The sequence below is a fragment of the Salvia hispanica genome, chromosome 4 (assembly GCF_023119035.1).
Source record: "Salvia hispanica cultivar TCC Black 2014 chromosome 4, UniMelb_Shisp_WGS_1.0, whole genome shotgun sequence".
Lineage (NCBI taxonomy): Eukaryota > Viridiplantae > Streptophyta > Magnoliopsida > Lamiales > Lamiaceae > Salvia > Salvia hispanica.
This window is the reverse complement of record NC_062968.1, coordinates 50,716,981-50,739,295: the sequence shown is the minus strand read 5'-3', so window position 1 is coordinate 50,739,295 and position 22,315 is coordinate 50,716,981. Positions and strand designations below refer to the sequence as shown.

General features: G+C 34.8%; 4 protein-coding genes and 1 long non-coding RNA gene across 5 annotated transcripts; 2 read left to right on the top strand and 3 right to left on the bottom strand.

Annotated features, from left to right (window-relative positions):
• The first annotated feature begins 485 nt into the window (after positions 1–485).
• LOC125217597 lies at positions 486–2,661 on the top strand. The gene is made up of 3 exons (XR_007175759.1): positions 486–567; positions 1,409–1,490; positions 1,611–2,661. It is a non-coding gene; the product is annotated as an uncharacterized LOC125217597 (long non-coding RNA).
• Positions 2,662–4,579: 1,918 nt separating this feature from the next.
• LOC125185345 (UDP-galactose transporter 1-like) lies at positions 4,580–8,133 on the top strand. The gene is made up of 5 exons (XM_048081868.1): positions 4,580–5,039; positions 5,894–6,143; positions 6,299–6,506; positions 7,317–7,548; positions 7,741–8,133. Exons 1-5 carry the CDS (start codon positions 4,929–4,931, stop codon positions 7,960–7,962), a joined length of 1,023 nt encoding a protein of 340 aa, XP_047937825.1. The 5' UTR covers positions 4,580–4,928; the 3' UTR covers positions 7,963–8,133.
• Positions 8,126–9,548, bottom strand: LOC125185346. Its single transcript, XM_048081869.1, has 3 exons — positions 8,973–9,548; positions 8,574–8,695; positions 8,126–8,471 (listed from the first exon to the last, which is right to left on the bottom strand). Exons 1-3 carry the CDS (start codon positions 9,291–9,293, stop codon positions 8,321–8,323), a joined length of 594 nt encoding a protein of 197 aa, XP_047937826.1. The 5' UTR covers positions 9,294–9,548; the 3' UTR covers positions 8,126–8,320.
• A 2,299-nt stretch (positions 9,549–11,847) lies between these two features.
• Positions 11,848–18,059, bottom strand: LOC125221345. The gene is made up of 10 exons (XM_048123468.1): positions 17,933–18,059; positions 16,396–17,809; positions 15,843–15,978; positions 15,644–15,726; positions 15,478–15,528; positions 14,803–15,041; positions 14,018–14,104; positions 13,297–13,396; positions 12,700–12,910; positions 11,848–12,607 (listed from the first exon to the last, which is right to left on the bottom strand). Exons 2-10 carry the CDS (start codon positions 17,794–17,796, stop codon positions 12,084–12,086), a joined length of 2,832 nt encoding a protein of 943 aa, XP_047979425.1. The 5' UTR covers positions 17,797–17,809; positions 17,933–18,059; the 3' UTR covers positions 11,848–12,083.
• Positions 18,060–18,760: 701 nt separating this feature from the next.
• On the bottom strand, positions 18,761–21,110 carry LOC125219417 (WAT1-related protein At1g21890-like). Its single transcript, XM_048121392.1, has 7 exons — positions 20,782–21,110; positions 20,628–20,690; positions 20,176–20,292; positions 19,743–19,989; positions 19,501–19,659; positions 19,285–19,436; positions 18,761–19,093 (listed from the first exon to the last, which is right to left on the bottom strand). The coding sequence occupies exons 1-7, from the start codon at positions 20,973–20,975 to the stop codon at positions 18,898–18,900; spliced, it is 1,128 nt and encodes a 375-aa protein (XP_047977349.1). The 5' UTR covers positions 20,976–21,110; the 3' UTR covers positions 18,761–18,897.
• Between the last annotated feature and the right edge of the window lie 1,205 nt (positions 21,111–22,315).

Here is a 22,315-nt window from a genome sequence, read left to right as displayed (position 1 = left end):
CATAATGACTACAATGACTAAATTAAATTGGAACATCCTTAAAATTACAATTCAACTAAATTGAAATGAATAAAATATGACACATAGTTCAAATATTTGGCCCATGTAAAAATAATATAACTATATATAATTATAATTTGTTAGGGGCAGATAGAAATGTGAATAAATATATTTTTAAATTATTTTTTTTTATCAAATAACTCTAACATAGATAATTATCTCGTATGAAATTGCCTCTCAAAATTCAAAATATAAACTAAGACACAGCCCAAAGGTAGGTTTAATAGATTTAATTGGATATGACCAAAAAAAAGGAGAAAGATATAGAAATAAGATAAGAATCTGATTACCTTATTGGTGGAGCATAAGTGTTAACGGTTAAGTAACACAAGTAAAATTTTTATAGTGATTATTAAATTTTGATTAGTAAAGCTAATTTAATGATACCAAACAGATCAAAATGATAATCAATTAATTGAATAGTAGTACTATAATGATCTGGGAGTAGAAGAAGACGCTCTACACTGAGGGTATGAATCATTTGTTGTCACGCCGGTCACCGTACTGGTAATTTCACTCTCCGAATTTGATTTGCGACTATATTTTTGTTATAGTGATTAGTGCTGCATTGATGTGTTGTGAGTTGTGCAAAACGTTTGTTGAAATGCGAGTGTTATTGATTTTGTTTAATGAGCTCAAAATCATGTTGATTGGGTTGCCATTGCTTTTAATTCGATGTAATATGGTCTATACTTGTATCTCTGGGAATCCGTGTTAATTTGGGGCCGATTTGCTTGGAATTTAGATAATTCAAAATCAATGGGATGATAGTATTACTAGTGGTGTTTCAACTGGGGAAGGGGCTAGACACTCTGTAGAAGTAGACATTGAAAGCTGCTAATACAAATAGAAATAGATCTGATCATGCTATATTTGAACACTTCTTAGCATGAGAAGAGTGACCAACTGCAGTTGGATGACCGGGATAGGTTAGGTTTATAAAAACAGAAAGAACTAAGCAGAAAACATTGGCTTGGTACATTTGCAGCTTCAAGCATCAAGCTAATACAAAGAGAAGCCGAAACCTCGTTCGAGCGTGGAACAGAAGTGTTCATTATTTTATGAAAAGTTGAAAACAAGTAGCAGCAATTGTGAATCTGTGATAGGAGTTGTGGCCAAGGTAGTACTAATTCTTAGATATGGCCTTTTGGTACACATGATGCCTTCAATAACTAGAATTCCAGGATATTATCGGTTTAAATTCAAAATTTAGAAGGAAAAAACATTCTTGTGTAGTTAGTCACTTAAATATGTGTAGAGAGTTCAGACCGTAAAGGTGAAAATAATTTTAGGAGCCTTTTGCGTTTTTGTGTTCAAACTCTCATAGCACCCCATTCTATGTTTGCAGCTGGAGAGCGGAGATGATGAGCAAGAAGCAAACCACCAAAGGCAACGCTCATTATCTAGAAGGTAGATGACAACGTTTTGTGGTAAGTAGCATCAACTGGCAGCAGAATGAAACTATAAAAAGCTTTCAAGTATCCTGCCCCATGTGTCATTCTACTCCAGTAAATTGACTCTTGACATTACCAACTTCTTGTATGTGAAAGGTTGTTGGACGTCATATAATTATGCCATTTTACACTATGAAACGACTGAGAAGCCTGCTGCTCTTTTAATCAACTATCTTGCTGAGTGACCACTACCGAGGCCTGACGTATAAAAAGATGAATATGGGATGGGAATATCATGGAATATTGAAATTGCTACATATTATGCACGATAGCTCAATAAATGTTTGGATAGGCCTATCTTCCAAATTTTAATAATGGACTAGGCTTCTAGAATCGATTCTTAAGAATATTTATCAGATTGTGAAGTTTTCCAACTCTGATTCGTTATCTAACAATGCTTTGGATTTGGCTTCAACTTAGATCTGGTACTTGTCCATGCAGTTCTTCGGTTCACTTTTCTTCCTGGGCATCGACTTACTCTGTTGAGACCTATTACTGGTGTGATGCACTCGTTTCTAGGTTTAATTATATGACAAGTTTCACGTATCATGCTTCCTTCGAACTTGTAGATTGTTGATTTTATGTGCAGGTAATAAGGATAGAAAGAGTGGCATTTTATAGGTATGCACTTTCATCTTTATATTCTTGAATCTTTTGTGGATGAAAAATTGATAGCCCTTTCATCTTTGAATCTTTTTGCTGATGAGAATCGAAAGCAAATCTTATTTTGGAAGGAGCCTTAATCCTGGCCATGTGCACTGTTTTCCTTGTTTGCCTTTATTGAATTGACACTGCAAGTTTGTGAAGAATTGATTCTCGTACTTGCTTGGTTCTTTCAAATCTTGGTTACATGTGCACCACCTCTTTTTTTATTTAGTTAAGCGTTTGAACCTTTGTTTGCTGCTTCATCAACAACCATCCCTTTAATGTACATTACTAGTCCCTGATTTTGTAGGAATGAACATGGTTGGCTCTAAAGAATTTTTAAAGCAAATTTAGTACTGAAAATCACATTTTTTGTACATGAGACTAGTTTTCAGTTCAAAATGTCTCCCAGTGATGAAGGGCGCTTTTGACGTTGTACCAAAATAGTACTAAATAGGATATTTTTTTTGAGTTTTCCAGCCAAGTACCTAAATATTTCGTATGATATTTCCCTCATGTTTGGATACTTGAAATGATATTTCTATTTTATGCTCCCGTTCCAAAAAAATAAGAATATTTGGAATGACACGAGAATTAATGTATAATTGGTAAAGTAAAAGAGACGAAGAGAAATATAGTGAAAGTGAATAGTGGAATTCATATTAATATTAGTGTTTTTATTTTTTTATAGGATCAATCAAAAAAGAAAGGGTCATTATTTTTTTTTGGACGGGTGAAAAAGGAGGGTGAAAAAGGAAAGTGTTGAATTAGACAGTACTCCATTATAAAAATTACTTTTATTCGATGTAGATACTATTCAATGGTCGGAATTGCATTTTTTTCTTTTAATATTTCGTCCTTTTATTTTTCGGATTGGGTTGAATTATATTTAATTGAATGAAATATATCGAGCAATGATTTATTTGACATCGTTTCCTTAGTCTATTTATATGAATTTTGGAAATATCGAAGGCATCTTCCATGAATATTCATTATACCTTTTGCCCTACATGGCTACATTAATTGGACTTGGAAGTTTGGAACTTTTTTTTTTCTCTCTAAAACAGGAGTATGTATTTTGTTTTGAATATTGAATTAAATTCATATGCATTAAATTTAAAATCACCACTGGAACAAAAATCTATATTTATATATAAGTATAATAAAGAATAGTTATAATTGGAAGTTTCATGTAGATATTGCTAACCTTTCTTTTTTATGATAATAATAATGCTTCTTTTATGTTGATTTCTTTTCACAAGTAATATTAATAGTTTTTTATGATAATCATAAACTATAGTAGTACTATAAAAGTGTGATGGTCAAAAACTGAGTTCTGATTTATGCAACAAAACGAGTTTTTATGTTTATACTCTTCATGTGAATATATGATTACTATATAATTAAATTAAAATTTATACCAAAACAATCCATTTTCATCACGTGTCCGTTGTTACAAGTAAAGGCAACACAACTTTGGACACATTATTTCAGTGCACTTTTTTGTTATGAGTTGTTGTGAAATGATATAAGACACGTCATATTACTAAACCCTAAATATGAACACAAGAAAATGTAGAATTAATACAAATATTTTTTGTAACACGCCATAGACTAGTACGTAGATATGAATTAGAAATTCAATGCATTGACTCCAAGACTTTAAGAAAACCGCCCAATTCTTGACCTATCATCTCATAATATTTTTTATTTTGATTCTTTGAAGGAAGCACACATCATATAAAGTCTCGTTGCATTTAAAACCATAATTACCGGCCAGATTTTTCTCTATTTCATCAGGCAACTTCCATTTTTTAATATTCGTATTACTTTTAAAATAAATTCTAACAAGCAAAATATTTGACCAAATTTGATGATCAGAACTTGGAAATACTTCATTGGCCCACATGGTATATTGCGTGTCTTTCATCTTTTCATTAATATATTAACAAAACTATTTGATACTCCAATTCCTATTTAATGAACATTAATACATGAATAAATTAATCTCCATCTATATGAGTAGTAAATTAAAATAGTCATCATGTTTACGAAATTCAATTTACATATTATATTCCTTTTATATGCTCCATATAAGAACAATAGTGTAATATGATGCGTATATTATATTTCCAATTAATATTCTACACTATAAAATCAAAACTATAGTATCTTTGGTTATTTTCATTATATTAATAGTAGCATTTGACATAAGATAAAAAATCTTTACATCTAAATACTTGAAAATTTTGATAGAGTAAGATTTAACTTCTATATAAAACGACATTGGAAAATTCTAGTCAGCTCAATTCAGCCCACCTATTATTCGCAACTAATTGACTACTAATAAAAAACTATAGTATTAATTAGAAGTAATTAATGCACTTTCCTTTAAATAAAAAATGGCTACTACTACTATTGAAAAATAACTGATGAAATTCCCCATTAGAACGAGGTCCATTTGCTATGGAAGCCAATTGAGAATTTCATTTACGTCTTGAATACTCTAGCAAATCAGATTCTGCAAAAAAAATCATACAAGAAAAACACGTTGAAAGTTCGTCGGAATCTATAATTCCGGCAGGCTGCATAGAGCCTTGCTCCTTCCTCCGCCGTCCGCTGCTGGAATTCTATTCGTTTTCACTGAATTTCAATCTGGGGTTTCTGTTTTTAGCTTGTTGGGCCTCTTTTCTTGAATCTTGAATATCCCTTTTGGGGTAAAGATCGAACTTTTATTCGAAAATTTGATCTGGGGTGGCGGAAAGAATCATGGAGGATAGCAGGTTGTGCCAGTGGAGCGTAATTCGATCTATATTGGCTATTGTTCAATGGTGGGGTTTCAATGTCACTGTTATTATCATGAATAAATGGATCTTTCAGGTTGGTGTTTAGAAATTTCTTCAAGTTTACATGCATTACTTTTTGCTGGATTAGTTTTTGTTTAAGTTTTGCTCTGCAACTGTATCATACTAGGTAATACTACTGTTTATGTCCACTTTTTCTAAATTTGGAATTTATTGATATCTACTTTAACATTGTGATTGCTGGTTATGTGATTAGCTTTCCTAGGCTTGAACAGAGGTTACTCCAAATGGTGGTTAATTGGTAAAACTCTAGACTTGTGATGCAAATCAAACTCAGTAATGTTGTGTTTTTGGCAATAATGTATACCAATTGCAATGCTTCCCTTTTTGATTATTATGAAATATCTTTGTTTGCTTCTTGCAACTTGAAACATTTGTGACACATCAATGAATGTTTATGACACAATAGCATCTAAGTTGGATTGTTTGACCTGGTAGACTGAAGGATGTTTATATATCTATATATCAGAGTTGCTAATATGCACCTGTGTTCTATTCCTAATTTCCTATACATATGTGGTTCTATCGTTTGAGCGTGCAATAGGTAAGTGGTTTGTCTTGGTACTTCCGCTGCAATTTGTTTCAATGTTAGTAACATATATGTAGATTTTGTGAGTGTGTGATAGCCGGCTGTTTTGGGCACTTCTCAAATAAATTATTATCATGCTGTTATAGTACTTGCTCGAATCAGTGTGGATGACTTTTTCAGCAGTCTAGTTACATGTCGTATTCATTACAATATCTGTATGTTTTTTGAGTTTGATTGTATATATAATGAGATATTGATTGATGTGTCAATCTGCTAAATCTTTGAGCAAGTTATTTGTCTCATATTTTGTGGCTTACAAATACCTTATTTTTTCTTTGCAGAAGCTGGACTTCAAGTTTCCATTAACTGTATCGTGCATTCATTTTATTTCTTCGGCAATTGGCGCATATTTGGTAATTAAAGTGCTAAAACTTAAGCCTCTTATTCAAGTTGAACCCGATGATCGCTGGAGGAGAATTTTTCCAATGTCGTTTATATTTTGCATAAACATAGTTTTGGGAAATGTGAGCCTTCGGTATATTCCTGTTTCCTTCATGCAAACGATCAAGTCTTTCACCCCTGCCACCACAGGTGAGCGTTGAATGAAATTACAATCTGAATATGTCTAGAACTGTTACCCAGAAGCCTATCTTGAAAAACTGATATAACACATACAAAGGATTTGTGAAAAATTTGGCGTGACATTTCAGAGAACATGCTGAATTTCTTTTTTGGCTTTTGAACAGTCATCTTGCAGTGGCTAATCTGGAAAAAGTACTTTGACTGGCGAATTTGGGCCTCTCTGGTTCCGATTGTTGGAGGGATTCTGCTCTCGTCAGTCACGGAGCTGAGTTTTAACATGCTAGGATTTTTTGCTGCTTTATTTGGTTGCGTTGCTACGTCTACAAAAACCATTCTTGCTGAGTCTCTATTGCATGGGTACAAATTTGACAGGTAACGGTCATCCTCCTTCTTCGTCTCTACATGTCCATCTTAATATGTTAACTGACAAAGAATAACAGCATAGAGATAGCATTATTCATGATTTATTCTTCATCGACATCCATTTTGCTCAGTAAAATTAGATATGCAATCTACTGTCCTTCTGATGATGCTGAATAAAGAAGAAAAATGTGATAGTTTTCAGTCACTCGTTATACCAGATAACAAACTCAGTCCATAGTTATTTTTAATCAGACTTCGGGAATAATTTAAATTCATCCATGATCAACATACTCAAATGGAATGGACTGATTATAGTTGTAATTCCATGCATGATTCTTTTAAGTGATTAATTGTCTTTTTGTTTCGTAACCAATAAAAAGTCATGTCAGGTTGATTTTAGCAAATATCCAAGTTTAAATTTGACTCAAAACGATAGTTTCTCAATCAGTTTCTTTATTCTACTCGTGTTGTTATAGAAGGGTATTCATTTCCAATCAGTGCATCATAAGCCCATTCCAAGAAACATCGGAAACATCATTTTGGTTCATTATGTTCTGCTGGATAAGAGATTCATTTCTAGAGTTATTTATGTTTTTGTCACTGCCGTTGATACCCTTGCGTAGGGCTGGCTAGTTTTAGCTTAGTATTTGTGATAAATAAATGAATGAATAAGCCCGTCGTAGGTGATGCTTCCTTACTTTTGATTCTTCTTGATGGGCATTATCACTGACATTAGTTCATTTTGTCGTCTTGCTTTAAGAACTTCCATTTCCTTCAATTTTACTGATTATAACTTGATTGTTTTTGAGCCCGTTGCAGCATAAACACAGTATACTACATGGCTCCTTTTGCAACTATGATATTGGCTGTGCCAGCCATGGTGCTCGAAGGGCCAGGGGTTACGGAGTGGCTTCTCACGTGCCCCTCTCTCTTTTCGTCCCTCTTCATCATTTTTGGGTCTGGAGTGACGGCCTTTTGCCTCAACTTCTCGATTTTTTATGTCATTCACTCCACGACTGCTGTGACCTTCAACGTTGCAGGAAATCTTAAGGTGTGTGCCTATCTCACTCTCTAGACATCACGCTAACACTGGAGAATGCCACAATCTCAAAATGTATTAAACGTGTCTATCTTGCTACAAACCGAAAAATGGAATTATTCTCGCAATAGGATCAAAGATTATGAATTTTTAGCAATAACTCTAATATTCTTGAAATCTGATTTCCCTTCTCAATACAATCAGGTTGCAGTTGCGTTTACATGCTCCTGGCTCATCTTCCGGAATCCAATCTCTGTCATGAACGCCATCGGATGTGGGGTGACACTAGTCGGGTGCACCTTCTATGGGTACGTGAGGCAGATGCTCGCAAACCAAGCCCCTGGAGCACCAGCTGCCCCTCGTACTCCACGAAGCAAAGCAGAGTTGCTCCCATTGGTAAGTGACAAACTGGATGACAAAGTATAACTCTTGCTCATACCTCCTATTTTAACCGAGCATATATACATATTACAGCCTTATTTATTTTAACCAATGCTGATCGATGAATTTTAGTCTCGTACGGAAAAGGCTAATGTAAGAAAACCACAATTCTAATAGCACACATGTTTTTGGTAATGAGAAGAGTCTATTTGTGTTTTTGCAAATGCTCACTGTGAGCATACTTTGATTTTTTTTTTCTAGGGTGGGCTGAAGCCCCCACCAACATGTAGCAGGATTAGAGAGATAAGTAGAAGTGTTTTTACAAGATTATTTGCTAGTGAATACTAATACTAATGCTAATATAATAAAAGAGGAGATTAAGAGTGATTAATTAAGAGGTAGTCTAAGCCAAGAGCCAAAAGTTCTTGTGCCATCTGGTGCTGATGAGATAGCCGCTGACTCCATTGCTCTGCTTCTTGACTCCAATTGTTAGGCATTCCAAACTGTTGATGCATTTCTCCACAAATTCATCTGCACTGCTCCTCACAAACAGGCTGCACAACACACACACATTTTGCAATAAATCATCAACAACATTTTCATCTCTCTCTCTTTCTCTCCTGTTTCTCTCTCATATGGACCATCATTATACATACCAGTTGAGGAATGGAGAGGAGTGCTTGTGTCCTAATACAAGAACAGAGACCTCAAGCTTCTTCACTTGGCTCATCACTGTGTCCATCTTTGGCCCTTGAATGGCTAGTGCTTCTACTTCTACCTACAAAACACCCATCAAAACTTGCATCTCACTCACACATTTACAAATCGGAATTTGACCAAATTTCATGGGCTTTTCCGGCAATTTGCTCCTATTAAATTATAGAAACAGAGCATCCACACTTGACTGATGTATGACTCACTTAAAACCATAATTGGCTCCTTAAAAACACTCAAGAAAACACATACAGATTGCAGAAAAATGCACACTAAATCAAGAAGCTAAAACCTGAAGAGAACCAATGAAGAATCAAAAAGGGGGAGTTCCAAAAAGTGACCTCAGGCTTGCAAGCCTTGCAAAGGGAGGCAAGGGAGGAAGCAAGGTAGGAAGAGGAGGCAGTGTCAGAAGAGGAAGACACAATGTGGAGAAGAGTGAGAATATCAGACTTGTTAGTGACATGAGTGAGAGCCCACATCATTGCATGCTTTGAATGGGAGGACTGATCCACCACCACCATCACTCTCTTCTTCATCATCATCATCTCACCTCCATACATACCCTCCATCCCCTTCCCCCCTCCACCACCCCATCTCTTTGATGCTGATTTCCACCCTTCCTTGCTGCTTAGCTGCCTCAGAAATGAATCTGACCTCCCCATCTCTCAACTACTTTCTTCAACTATGTGTGTGTGTGTCAAATATCAATGCATGAAGTTCAAGTAATACTATGCTCTCACACAGTGTGTGTGTGTGTGTATTTGGTGGAGGGTCAGGGGAAGGGACTATGGGGAGAAGAGATGGTGTGATTGAAAGTGTTATGTTATGGTTTGTTATGTAGTAGGTTTTATATATGTATAAATATATATTAAGGACACAAAAATCTATGGCTGCTTGTGGGCTCACACTATGTGGCAGGAAATGGTAAATAATTCAATGAAGAGGTCAGGTTTTTGGTGGATTATTTTATTGCTAACTTTAATGGCAAATTTCCTTTCCTTTTATTTTTTATTTTATTTTTTATTTTGGTGAATTACCAGTTGTACTGTACTATTGTGAGATTGTCTATTGGCTGGATTGCAGATAAATGGGATTTTTTATTTTAGTTTATAGCATCTCTTTAAACAATTTACTTTTTTTTAATAAGCAGATCTCAAACGCTGGGTATATAGTAGATTATTCTGGATCAGTATGAAAAATATATTTTACTATATTAAATCCAAATCTTATGTCTAGATCTTTTACAATATACTAGTAATATTTTAATGCTACAACTCATTTCCCATTTCTAAGTCACTTCCTAAATTACTAGTGCTTAGTGTACAATCTATGAAAATTTGTTAATGAATTGAAATATGAATATATAGTAGTAGTACTAGTAGTAATTGATAGTGAGAATAAAAAGGTGGCAATTTTTGGTTTGCCAGTATTTGCCTTATCATCGTTTCCATTTACGGAATTTCTTTCTGTCCATTTTGACTGTAGCAATTGAATGTCTAATAAATTCAACTTTCATATATTGGACAAAACTTTTAGCCATCTCCAAAACTTTCTGGTCCAGTACTTGGGGTAAAAATAGGCTACAAATTTATTAAAATATTATCAATTTCCGAATTTATATACAATTATTAACTGAGTTCGTATTATCTAAAAATAAAGAAAAGAGATGGTGACATCAAAAGGATACTAAGATACTACATAAGTGTTTTTTTTTAATAAGAAAGAATTATTACTACCTCCGTCCTCTAAATTTTGACACAGTTTACTATTTCGATCCATCCCTGAAAATTTGACACACTTCACTTTTTACCATTTTTAGTAGTGGACCACATATTCCACTAACTCATTCCTACTCACGTTAGGTAAAAGTCAATGCTGAGTGCTGACAGTAGGAGTACTAAATTAATGAGACCAAATGTTAATGAATATAAATAGGAGTAGTAATATCACATAGCAAAACTGAAAAAATTAAATACTGAGTAGCTTTAATTTTTACCCAATGTGAAAAGGGTGTCATTGTAATTTCAAAGAAGCAAAGTCATTCAGCCAAATTATTGCTCCCGTTTAATTCGCCGGATTCGCTGTCCCTTTCATCTAACCTTATTTACTATTCTGCCCTTCAATTATTCTAAGACTTATTTTTTTCATTTATTTAAATTTTCATCACTTTTTTGAGTTCAAGATTTATTACTACCATTTTAATCCCGAGCTAATGTCTTAATTAAAAAGTAGTACTCCATAAACTCGAGAAGATTTATTTATATACTACAGTTAACAAGAAACTATGATATATAGTAACAAATAAAATAGTACTAAAACCATAGCAAAAAACAAGATTAGAGTTTGCAGCATAGTGATGAGTGCTTTTGTGATTGAACACATAGTCAAAGTTGATTATGTTGGTAAACTAAAAAACCAATTCTTCAATATTAAGGTCTCAAATGAACCCCCACATTATTGAATATTGAGTTAATAATTATAGTCCCACCAAATTGTGGCAGTTTTCAGTTTTCATTTCCTTGGGAATTTCATTTGCTGAAGCCAGAAATTCAGAGGCTGAAACATTATAATATATGAGTTGTATTGTTTCCAATTATAATTGGCCTAAACTTTCAAATTTCTGAATCTTATCGTTGAGTCACAAGTAAAGACGAATTAGTGTTCCAGCACAGACTTCCATGCACCCAATAATAACAATCATTTTATTACTAATAGTATACAATGATATTTTGTATTTTGACTCAATGTTACAGTCTCAACTCTCAAAGTATATGGATATTGTCCAATAGACAAAGGATGCTCATTAATGAGGATTGAGTAGTCATAATATTAAATCAATTTACTCACATACCACAAAATTTGATTATTAAAAGTACTAAGCAGTAGTAATATCAGTTTCATCATGTTACTCATTTCACAACCAATAGGCATGTTTTTCATTTTGGATACTCTATATAAATTAATCCTTAGTACATTTCTATGTAAAACTCATTTTTTCTTTAACCCTTCCTAGTTCACTAATTTTGCTTAAAATATGTGTCATCCATTATCATTTATCAAGACTATTGTTAGTAAATTTGACATTATGATTACGAGCAAACATCGAAGCATGCACACTGTTGCCCTTATCATACTATCAATTTATTACCGTGTTGTTTCACAACTCGTTTGACATCCCACCCCTTGAAAACTTTCATTAGCATGAAATTAAGCTACTAACCTCAAAAGATGTACATTCATAAAGGGAGGTGATTAATATTCTATACAAGTTAAAACTCGACATCTCATCCAAAATGTAGAGAAAAATTAACCCCTATTTACTCAGGGTTATATTAATCAAAGGAAATATCATTAGTAAGTTCCAGCTTCACTTTCCACAGCCTCATACCACTACAACCTCTACATTTACAGTCATTCCCATTTGAAAAAACTCCCCTCAGCACCACAGGCATTCATTCCTCAGCTAATTCCGGTGCTTCAACGTTGCAGTCAATACCTGTGTTGTGGCTATGAAGGAAGGCTCTCTCCTCTTCAGGCATATCAGTGTTATCGAGACACAGCCCATTTTGAGAAGGTTCGCCATCAACAGCCTTAACATTGACGTCTTCCTTGCTCAACGGGGGACCTGGCAAGGTAGCACCAGATTCCACGATAGCAATTTTGTCACTATCATGGATTTCAGCATCCTGAGATGCATCTTCGTTTGATGCAGCAGCTTCACCTCCGGAGTCATCACCTTGCTTCTCTTGAGCCGCAGTGGACTCCATAGCTGCTGATTCCATGATAGCATTTTTGTCACTATCATGGATTTCAGCATCCTGAGATGCATCTTCGTTTGATGCAACAGCTTCACCTCCAGTGTCATCGCCTTGCTTCTCTTGAGCTGCAGCTTCAGCATGATTGTTTGAATCAGATGCAGTGTTTTCTTTGATGTCATCATCATGCTCAGCGTTTCTGATTTCAATGCATCCAGTGGCTACAATTACAGAACAAAGTCTATTGGATATTGTGCTAAAACACACACCAGATATGCACTGACATGCACACGAAGCAGAAAAGGATCAATACCTGCAGAGTCATTTTCTGCTCTAACGGACTGTTGGCCTGATACAGGTTTCTGCAACATGTCGACCCCAGGGAACACGATCATGCTCATATAATTCATTTCTTGCCTCATTGATTCTTCAAGGGGAAGAAAGCCAAATACTTTTGTCCATGTGTCGTTAAGTTCAGATATAGCGGGTATTACCAGTTTGTCAACACCAAGAGTGGACAGAATCTGATAAGAGATTATACATGATAATAGCAAAACAGCATATATCAGGAAAATAGATTTTCATAGCAGACCAACAAGAAAAGCAGACATCAAATTTGCGCACAAGAATACAAAATGATAGATGAAAATTGCCTTATGGAAACACTGGTGGATTGGGATATATCCATAGCAGTAGAAATTTGAAGCAAAAAGCAGCACTATATATTCCGGACAATTTTTAAAGAAATTACAAGATTTTGTTATACATCCCAGAATATGTATAAAAAACAAACGCTATTGAAATTTACCCACAAAAAAGGAAATAATGAGGGAGCTTTGGATATTTTAACTACAGCATATAATAGATTACATGAGATAAAACCCATATCTTCTAAACAAAGAAAGCATACCATTTCAACTGCACGTAAGAGCCGGCTGCACATCCCTTGACGCCGGTACATGAATCGAGTTCCAATAAAAGGCATCTCTGCTAATTGTTTCCCATGGATTCTTGTTTTCAGCAATAACATAATGGAATTTGTCAGTATATACTACTCCTACTTAAGGATATAAAAACCACCAGACAGGTACCAGAAAATTAAAATTAAAAATTAAAAACTTTAATCTGACAATTATAAGAAAATAGAATATACATCAGAGGAACAATTTAAAACAGGTATGCAGTTATCATTGACATGAAAATTAAAGGAACAATTCCTTTTTTAACTTAGGTCATCATCATATTAACTTTATTATCCTTATTACCATAGCAGCTGTCAGAAAACTATAAAGGTGGGCATAACATCTGATTGACAAACAAGATTAGTCCATGCTAATTGCCGAAAGACATTAAACACTACAGAAAATCTCGCAAGAAACTGCATACAAAAGAAGTCAGATTATCACTGAAATTGCAATTTCTTCAAGTAAGAATCTCATTGGCTTTGCTGGAATAATCTTGGATAACATATAGTATTATAACAAGGCTAACTCCTTCATGAATTGGTTTATTAATACTAGACTTACTGCTTCACGAGGTACATATAAAGGTACTATCAAACATAAACACAGTGTAAGGTAAAGGAAACATGCAAGTCCATACAGAATATAGTAGCAACTCAAAATGACTACCTTATTGATGCTGCCGCAACAAGTTCATCACCCTTCTCTAGGACAAAGGTATAAAATCCACCATAATTCAACCGTCTAATATTGGACCTACAGAAAACAGAATACAGATCGAAGAATGAAATATACAGTTTATCTAAAATCTAAATAAAATAGTGCAGTGTCTGCTTTCATCATTAACATGTTATAGTCAATGCCAAGACAAACTCTTTACAGCAAAGGAAAGGCTAAACTATCCTCACATGTCAAAATGCACGGGCTTCAATGTATACTCTTGCAGGTAACAACTTCAAGCATAACTTAGTTAAAACTCAGACCCTTCATTTAAACAATACATCACAAGGCACTAAAAATCCGATTAGCTCCTCTCTTTTTGTTTCTTTTTCCTTTTTTTTTATCTACTTTCAATGTAAGCTCCTTTTGTTTTAATTGCTATAAGGTCAATATTATACTTTATGTGAAAGTGAAGCAAGCACAGGAAGTGGGTTTCCATCAAAAGTATATCAACTTACCTTCTATGCATATATTCCTAAGTAAAGACCCAAGTACACCCCCCGTCCACCAAAAATGTCCCATTTGGTTTCGGCACGGGTTTTAAGAAATTGTTTGAGTGTGTCATGAGTGAAGGGTGTTAGTGGAAGACCAGTCCCACCGTTTTAGTCGTTATTAATAGTTGGGTGTTAGATAACTTACCGGTAGCACCCCTTATTGCAAATTGGGACCATTTATTGGTGGATGGATGGAGTAGAAGATAACATAGAAGCAGCACTGAGGTAGGAAAAGCTTACCCGCAGCTGTAGACAACGTTATGAACCATATTGGTCCCACTTCGCTCATCTATGATAGGTTCAAAACATTCATCCATAACAGAGAAAGCAACAGCTAACTTGGAATTGCTTTCTATCTTCAAGGAGTTATCAAAAAGTGATGCATCATCATTAATAACACGATGCTGAAGAATAGTATAGGAAAATTCTTCTCCCATTTCATGTCTGACACCAAGAAAATCCTGTAACCGATCCAAGATCTGTATATGAACATTGCTAGATATATTAGTGCCAAACTATTAAATATATCATAAATTATTATATTCACTATTTTTTATGACCTCGTTTCAATTGGGAGTTTTGGAACTGTGACGATTCAAGCGGGAAAGCAAAATAAATATCTGATGTGAGGTGCACGTGTCCTGAGTGAGTTTTTACAAATGAAACCCACTTGATAGAAATTTATTTTTGACTGTGAGGAAGTCCATAAAACCTTGACTGTGGGGAAGCCCATAAAACCAAAAGGCAAAAGGCCTATGCGTTTTAAAGAATATAAATGCTTCATAGTGTATAAAAGGCATTGACCTAGAGATAGAACCAATAAAAGGGTCTGCTAAGTGCTAAGTCACGTAAAATAGTAACCAAACACCTTTAGTATCCTTTTGATGTATTACACATACAAATTACCAAAATTACCAGTGAGACACATGCACTACGTAAAGGATTGTCAGCATTCCCAGATGTACCCTGCTTTATAAGTAGCATTCCGTGTGGGGTAAATATTCTTGGAATTAATATTACAAGGTAAATATTCACTGAATGCGATGAAAGTAACGAAATTGTGAAAGCAAGCAGTAAATACCATTAAGCATTGTTTCCCACAAAAGGAATTACTTTCATCATTAAAATCTTCAGCTATCGTCTCGTTGGTGCAATGCAAGTGAACTGCAGAAAGTTAGAAGTTGCAAATACTCAGTTCAGAAATAAGGTACATAAGTTTTGACCAAGTAATAACAAGTTCAGAAACCATTTGGCAACATGAAGGCATGTATTAAGCTTACATTTTTCCTCGCATAAACGGCATGCCAACAATTCAGAAGATAAATTCTGTTCGTCGTCACTGGTTGCGGTACTTTCACACGCAGTTCCACAAAACTTGCATGAACAGTAAACACAGTTCCAATCTCCAGAAGGAATCTGTAGAAACTGAACTTATGAGTGCTAGACCACTTGAATCAGGAAACAAAAAATTCATAATATCCAATAATAGGTGAAATTAAAGAGAAACCCCATTTCAAAGTTTGTTGTTAGAGTAAACTATATTAAAATAAATATCACAGCAAATTCATCATTTCAACACAAATGAATGATACAGTACCTAGCAAGAATGGAGAAGATTTACAATATTTAACAATCATGTGATGTTTATGATTATAAGAAAATACTAGGAGTGTAACAAACTCAACAATGTTCGAGGGTACAATCATGTAGAAGCACATACAAAATCAAGTTTGGTTGGCCATGCAAATATTGTAAACTGCATTTATTAGTTGAGGGCAAAGAACAAAGACATTGGGAAACAATAGCTGAGAAGAGGGTGTCATGCATTCATACTTCAATATGCAGAACCTTCCCACCAAGAGGAACAGTTCCGTAGTCAATCATCCAAGCAAGCAAAGTACGTTTTCCTTCATATAACTCATAATCATCCGAATCAGATCCATTCCTAGGTTTACAAGCCTGCAAAGTCCGTCTTGATTTAATCTTCCCATCTGATGATGACTCCTTAGTAGCTCTTTTGATAATCCTTCCTGTGGCATTCATCTTTTTTTTGTTACCTTTTTTCTTGCCTGGCTCAGTCATTCTGAACAGTATCCTAAGTGTCTCCTCTGGGATAGGAGTAAATGCCAAAACATCAGTATCATCTGCAGTCCCCTTATCAACCTTCTCCTCAAGCTTTTTGTAAGCCTTTGTCACTGACCAGTGAGTTCTTCCATCCCGGTCAACATAGACTGCATCATAGTAGTCTCTGGCAAGTCTCTGCCTGTATTCAATAGACCATCCAGCCTTCTGAAGCATAGCAACTATTTGATCCCTAATTAATTGCTTTTGATACCTTAACCCTGTTTCCTTACCTTCATCACCTTCTTTTATCTTTTTCTTGTTCTGCTGCACAACACCATTCCCCATATTACTCATACCAATCTTTATCCTCTTTGACTGAACCCTAACTCCAGGTTCTTTACGGTCTCTACCTCTTTTGACAATTTTCTTCTTGATTGCCAGCCCTACATCCTCATTCTCCTCCTTTGGAGACCTTTTACCCTTTTGCGCAATACTTGGCCTTCCTCTACCTCTACCCATCTCGGTACTACGATTACCAACCTTCTTCTGTTGCAAATGTTTCTTATCCAATGAGGAGGCCAGACATTCACTTTCTACTTTCGGAGGCCTCCCTCGCCCTCTACGACCCCCATCACTACCATCATCGACCTTCTTCTGTTGCATATTTTCCTCAACCAATGAAGAAGCCACACGTTCACTTTCTACTTTCGGAGGCCTCCCGCGCCTAGCCTTCTCCGGGTTATCTGAAGGCAAAACACCTTTCTCTTTGGGTGGCCTCCTGGTCCCAGACCTTTTCTTCTGTTTACTCAACGAGGAAACCTCGTCTTTACCCTCTGTTTTGGGAGGTCTTCCCCGTCTACCCTTCTTTTTACCCTTTTTCTTCACAACGGCCACCTTCTTTTTATCCACAAACGCCATCTCCGGCACTTGTGTTCTCTCCTTGTCCTCCATCTTAACTATTTCCATCTTAATCACTTGTTTTTCACCATCGCTCATGGCAACTGTTCTTGACCTCAAAACCCTACCATTCTTCGGTAGACCATCAGCCCCCTTATGATCCGCATTACTCTCCTCACTAATTTTCCTTTTCCTTTTCCTTTTCCTCTCAACTGGCGGCTCTTTGTTTAGATCAATCAGCTCATCTTCAATTTCTCCAACCGCAATCGACATTTCTCACTATTTCCTGCCAGCGGAAAAACACAAACACACCCGAACAAAAAAAACAATGAACTTTAATCATCACACAATTGGACCAAACAGGTACAGCCAAAACACCGAAAATCGAGAAAAACAACGATAATCTTACCAATGGCGCAGCTGAAATGTGCGGAGAGAAATGTAACCGAGGCGATACGTACAGATTTGCTGTGAATATATGTTGTAGCTTCTGTAGAGTGAGAGAAATGGAAAGAGGGTTTAGTCTTTTCAAAAATGTGAAATGGGGGAAATTCATCTATATGTATTATTCACACTTTCCTCCATTTAAATATGGGTAATTTGCCTCCACTTTGGTCAAATTTTGATTTTGAATATCACTTTTAAAATATTTGTAAATTATCAAATTATTTATATTTCTGATTTTGCAATTTAACTCTATTGTTTTGTGCTTATTTTGCAACTAATTAAATTTTCTATTTTCTCATGGAGTATGATTTTTCTTGATTGTCAACTTATTTCAATGGGTTTAAAAGTTTAAATAGATGTTGTGAAGAAAGTAGTTGATTATGTGCTTGAAAGATGAAAAAAAACGTTAATATATTGAAGATAATGTGAAATGGTATCTACAAATGAATGAGAATAATATTTAATCACGACGTATTTAGTTAATGAAAATAAAAAAAGAAAAATAAATAGAATATTGAAAACCGAACCCATAAAACTGGAAAACAAGTATTAATGGGCCGGATTTAAATAAACGTAGAGCTGTAAAATGGGCTCACAGTAAAGCTAGCCCAATTATCATATTTGAGATTTGCTTCCCATTTTATCCTTCATCCCCAAATTCACTTAGCTAAATAAAATTAAACATTTATTTTTATCTCCACGTAATATTTTTTTTCAAAATATTGCCATTACACTTAAAAATAAAACCAGTTAAAATTTTGTCACATACTCTATATAGTAGGAGTAATAGTAGTACTCAAAATTGTACTAGATTATAAGGAATATATTCCCTTAATACAATAGCATTGAGATTGGTAAGATAGCAATTGTATATATACTTCTGTCATCTCCATTCTCCCATACATATATATATTCAATGCTTTCATTTCATGGCTCTGCTGCGTGCAAGGATTTTGGAGTATTGTGATGATTAATTTGGTCTATTGTTTTCATGTCTGAGACAGGCAAGTGATCATCATTGTTGTAGCTTTGTTTGTTGTGTGAATTAGCAGCCGATCTCTCTCTACTTTTGCCCCAAACCACCGAGTAAAGCCCAACCACTATGATGCCTGCTCCAATCAAGCTGCATGGTTTATCATGTTAGAACTTGATAGTAATATTTTACTAGACTTGTCATAGAGATAGAACGGAACGGGCTTGGACTGGGATTATCGGTTACGTGTGATAAAATTGGGTTTTTGTAAACACATACAATACAGTTGAGTAATTAAGTCCTTTTAATCAAGTTATATGAATAAAATAATTGAGATAGACCTTCCAAGATGAACTTGCTCGGAGAGAACGATGGCTCCGAGCACAGCAGTGATGATCATGCTCAAGGGACTGAAGGCAGTGACGAAAACGGGCCCTCGGGACTTATTCACCACACTCTGCATGTAGTAGGCGATTCCCGAGCACACAATTCCCTGCACCCACCCGTTATTAGTTTGTGTGAATTTAAAATTGAAGATTCATGATGGCGGCGCTTACTGAATAGGCAGCCGCAAGAAGCCTAGAATCAAAGCCAATAGCCCAAGCACCCTTACGACGCTCCATAATTAGAGCCACAATTCCACCCTCAACAACTCCCATCACACATACTAGAGATGACAATGACAGCTCAGCCGGATACTCCTCCAACGTTTTGTTCTATAAAATTTTCAATACAATAATCATTTTCAAATACTCTAATTAATACTAGCTAGTAGGAGTACAAGTAATTTGAGACATACTTGTACGATAAAGAAGGCAGACCATCCCACAATACATGAAAGCAGCATGATGGTGCCGGTGACCCAGTGCTGGTCGCTGTCCACTGCTGCGGCTGCGGCTGCTTTGTGGCCGCTTCCGTGAGAGTACCACAAGATGTCCACGATGGGGCCCTTGTACAACGTCATCACCATCGCTCCCATCACCGTTATTAATGTGCCTATCACTTTTGCCAAACTATGCACTTTTTTCAGGTTCACCTTCTCCAACCTGCACCATTCCCAGTCACACTTTGATTCGGCACGAATTTTAAAAAATGTAAAATATGAAAAAAGGCACTAGTACGCGAGTAATATTTTTATATATTAGTAATTTAATAGTAATAGATATATACTTATATGAGTAGAGAAGCAGCATAGTATTTTTAAAAATGAAATAAAAATGATAGATTTATACCTGAAAACAACAGCCATAATGAAGGTGATGGCAGGCAAAACGTTGACTGTGGCTGATGCAAATGTTGCAGATGTATACTCCATGCCAAGGTAATACATGTTTTGGTCCAGCACAGGCCTAATTAATATCATATGCAAATTATGTATTTATTAGTGATTGCAATTTTATTACAACTACTAAAACGTAAAATCTTACATGAAAATAGTATAGTAAGTACTGTAATTTGGAGGATTTCTCCACAAAAATACTATTGCATGTGTTTCAAGTTTCAACTTACTACTTACTTTGCATGTACATGCACGCATATTCCTACGTATTGAAAACTTCATTTTTCATCGAGTTATTAGTTAATTTCACTGTGAATTTACAGTAATAATCCGTGCCTTAAATATTTGAGTAACTCTTGTTTATAGGGAGTAATTTTTATGTATATGGAGTGTTTAGGGCATTACTCTAGGAAAGCAAGCAACATGATCTTCAGAAATATCGATTTTGTCATCTTTGGCCTTGTTTTCCTGGAAATAAAATATAAACATACCCAAAATTGTTAGTGATTGGAATAAGTAAGAGTAATAATCAATGTGTAATATATTAAATAAATCTTACTTTTCAAGAAAATATGCGAAGGGGCAGAAAACCAAAGAAGCAACAATATGTCGATAAACCACCAAAATCCAATGGCTAAATCCTCCCTTCAATGAAACAAGGCTTATTATGTACATTCCTGCGTAACCAAATTGAAGACCAATCATAGCCAAGTAGGCCTTCATTTTGTTAAAAGATTCACTCAAATTCACCATTTTTTCGATTGATGATTTTCTAGTATGAATAACTAAATAATGGGTTTGTGTCCTTTTATACACACAAAATGAGAAGAATAAAAGAATATGAAAATCGAAACCAATGTGTGTGTAAATGCTTATTGAATATAACACCTAGGAATATCACTAACTTTTTTATCCTCTTTAAGATTCCATATCCACCAATATCTCCTGCATATAGAATCTTTGCTATAAGCTAAACAAATAAAAATTAAAGAAAAAAATTACTAATGGAAAATGAAGATGCCCATTTTATAAGTTTAATTATCGGATTTAATGATCAAGGTCTAGTGCTCTTTGATTGAGGTAATGTGTGGATGATGAGTGGACACTTTGGATTATATAATTGTTTGTTAATTATTTATTGATCATTCATTGGATGAATGTTAATAATTGCGTGGGATGTTTGGTTTCATTAATTATTTGTGCGTATGCAATTTATTTGCAATTATTGAAGCAAACGGACTTGAAGAAAGAGTTAAGTTGCTTAAGGTATTTTGAATAGAATCCACTTTGATCTGATACTAATAATTATTTAATATTAAAGACGTGCATGGATGGGATCTAAAAGGTGGCTATAGTTTAGTTAATTCTTAATGCTCAATGTTTTTTCAATTTGATATCTTGATTCGATCACTATATATATGTCTCCAATTTTGAGAGATTAATCTTACCGGCCATTGGTCAAGATTCATGTTGTTTCTTTTCTTAGTTTCTTTTTATTAATTATTTTATTTTAATTTGTAGATAACGTAATAGTACTAGTACAATATATTGAAATGAATCGAACCATAATCGATGATGTATATATATATATATTTGATCAATTATTTTATTGTTTATTTTAAGAAAATAAATTATTTTAATGAGGTTAAAGTTGAGCCGATGCAATAGCAAATTAAATGGACTATATATTAAAACGTACTGTACCTAAAATTGTATTTATATGAGTTTTATGAGCCTCTTTTGAAAAAAGTTGGGGATTTGATTTTCTTTTTTTGCTCATCTTTTTGTTGCGTGGAGGAAGGCTAATTTATCTCTATTTGCTTTATGGTCCTTAATTATTTGAAAAGAGATTTCGAATAAAGGTGATGTAGTTAATTAATTAATAAATCATGCACAATAATTTCAAAAAGGGAAACATAATTGTGTTTGCAAGCCCCATCGACAATTAAAATTGTTGGAATGAGCTTTTATTTCGATACAATTTGTAAAATTAAAAATGTTAATAATAAATTTTCAAATATTAAAATTAAACTATATGTGTAAGTTAAAACAAATAACGCTACACATACATTAGTGCTCACAATATTACATAC

Bases quoted from the DNA above. Each gene is read 5' to 3' on its own strand.
- LOC125185345 (XM_048081868.1), top strand. From the start codon at position 4,929: ATGGAGGATAGCAGGTTGTGCCAGTGGAGCGTAATTCGATCTATATTG. The intron at 5,040-5,893 runs GTTGGTGTTTAG...TTTTCTTTGCAG, and splicing joins TGAATAAATGGATCTTTCAG to AAGCTGGACTTCAAGTTTCC. The intron at 7,549-7,740 runs GTGTGTGCCTAT...CAATACAATCAG, and splicing joins ACGTTGCAGGAAATCTTAAG to GTTGCAGTTGCGTTTACATG.
- LOC125185346 (XM_048081869.1), bottom strand. From the start codon at position 9,293: ATGGGGAGGTCAGATTCATTTCTGAGGCAGCTAAGCAGCAAGGAAGGG. The intron at 8,696-8,972 runs GTCACTTTTTGG...GGTGTTTTGTAG, and splicing joins GCAAGGCTTGCAAGCCTGAG to GTAGAAGTAGAAGCACTAGC. The intron at 8,472-8,573 runs GTATGTATAATG...TGTGTTGTGCAG, and splicing joins TCCTCTCCATTCCTCAACTG to CCTGTTTGTGAGGAGCAGTG.
- LOC125221345 (XM_048123468.1), bottom strand. From the start codon at position 17,796: ATGTCGATTGCGGTTGGAGAAATTGAAGATGAGCTGATTGATCTAAAC. The intron at 15,529-15,643 runs GTATTTACTGCT...CTTATAAAGCAG, and splicing joins GTGGGAAACAATGCTTAATG to GGTACATCTGGGAATGCTGA. The intron at 12,608-12,699 runs GTATTGATCCTT...CTGTAATTGTAG, and splicing joins AGCAGAAAATGACTCTGCAG to CCACTGGATGCATTGAAATC.
- LOC125219417 (XM_048121392.1), bottom strand. From the start codon at position 20,975: ATGGTGAATTTGAGTGAATCTTTTAACAAAATGAAGGCCTACTTGGCT. The intron at 19,990-20,175 runs GTATAAATCTAT...GGAATGGTGCAG, and splicing joins ATTATGGCTGTTGTTTTCAG to GTTGGAGAAGGTGAACCTGA. The intron at 19,660-19,742 runs GTATGTCTCAAA...AAAATTTTATAG, and splicing joins CTGCCTTCTTTATCGTACAA to AACAAAACGTTGGAGGAGTA.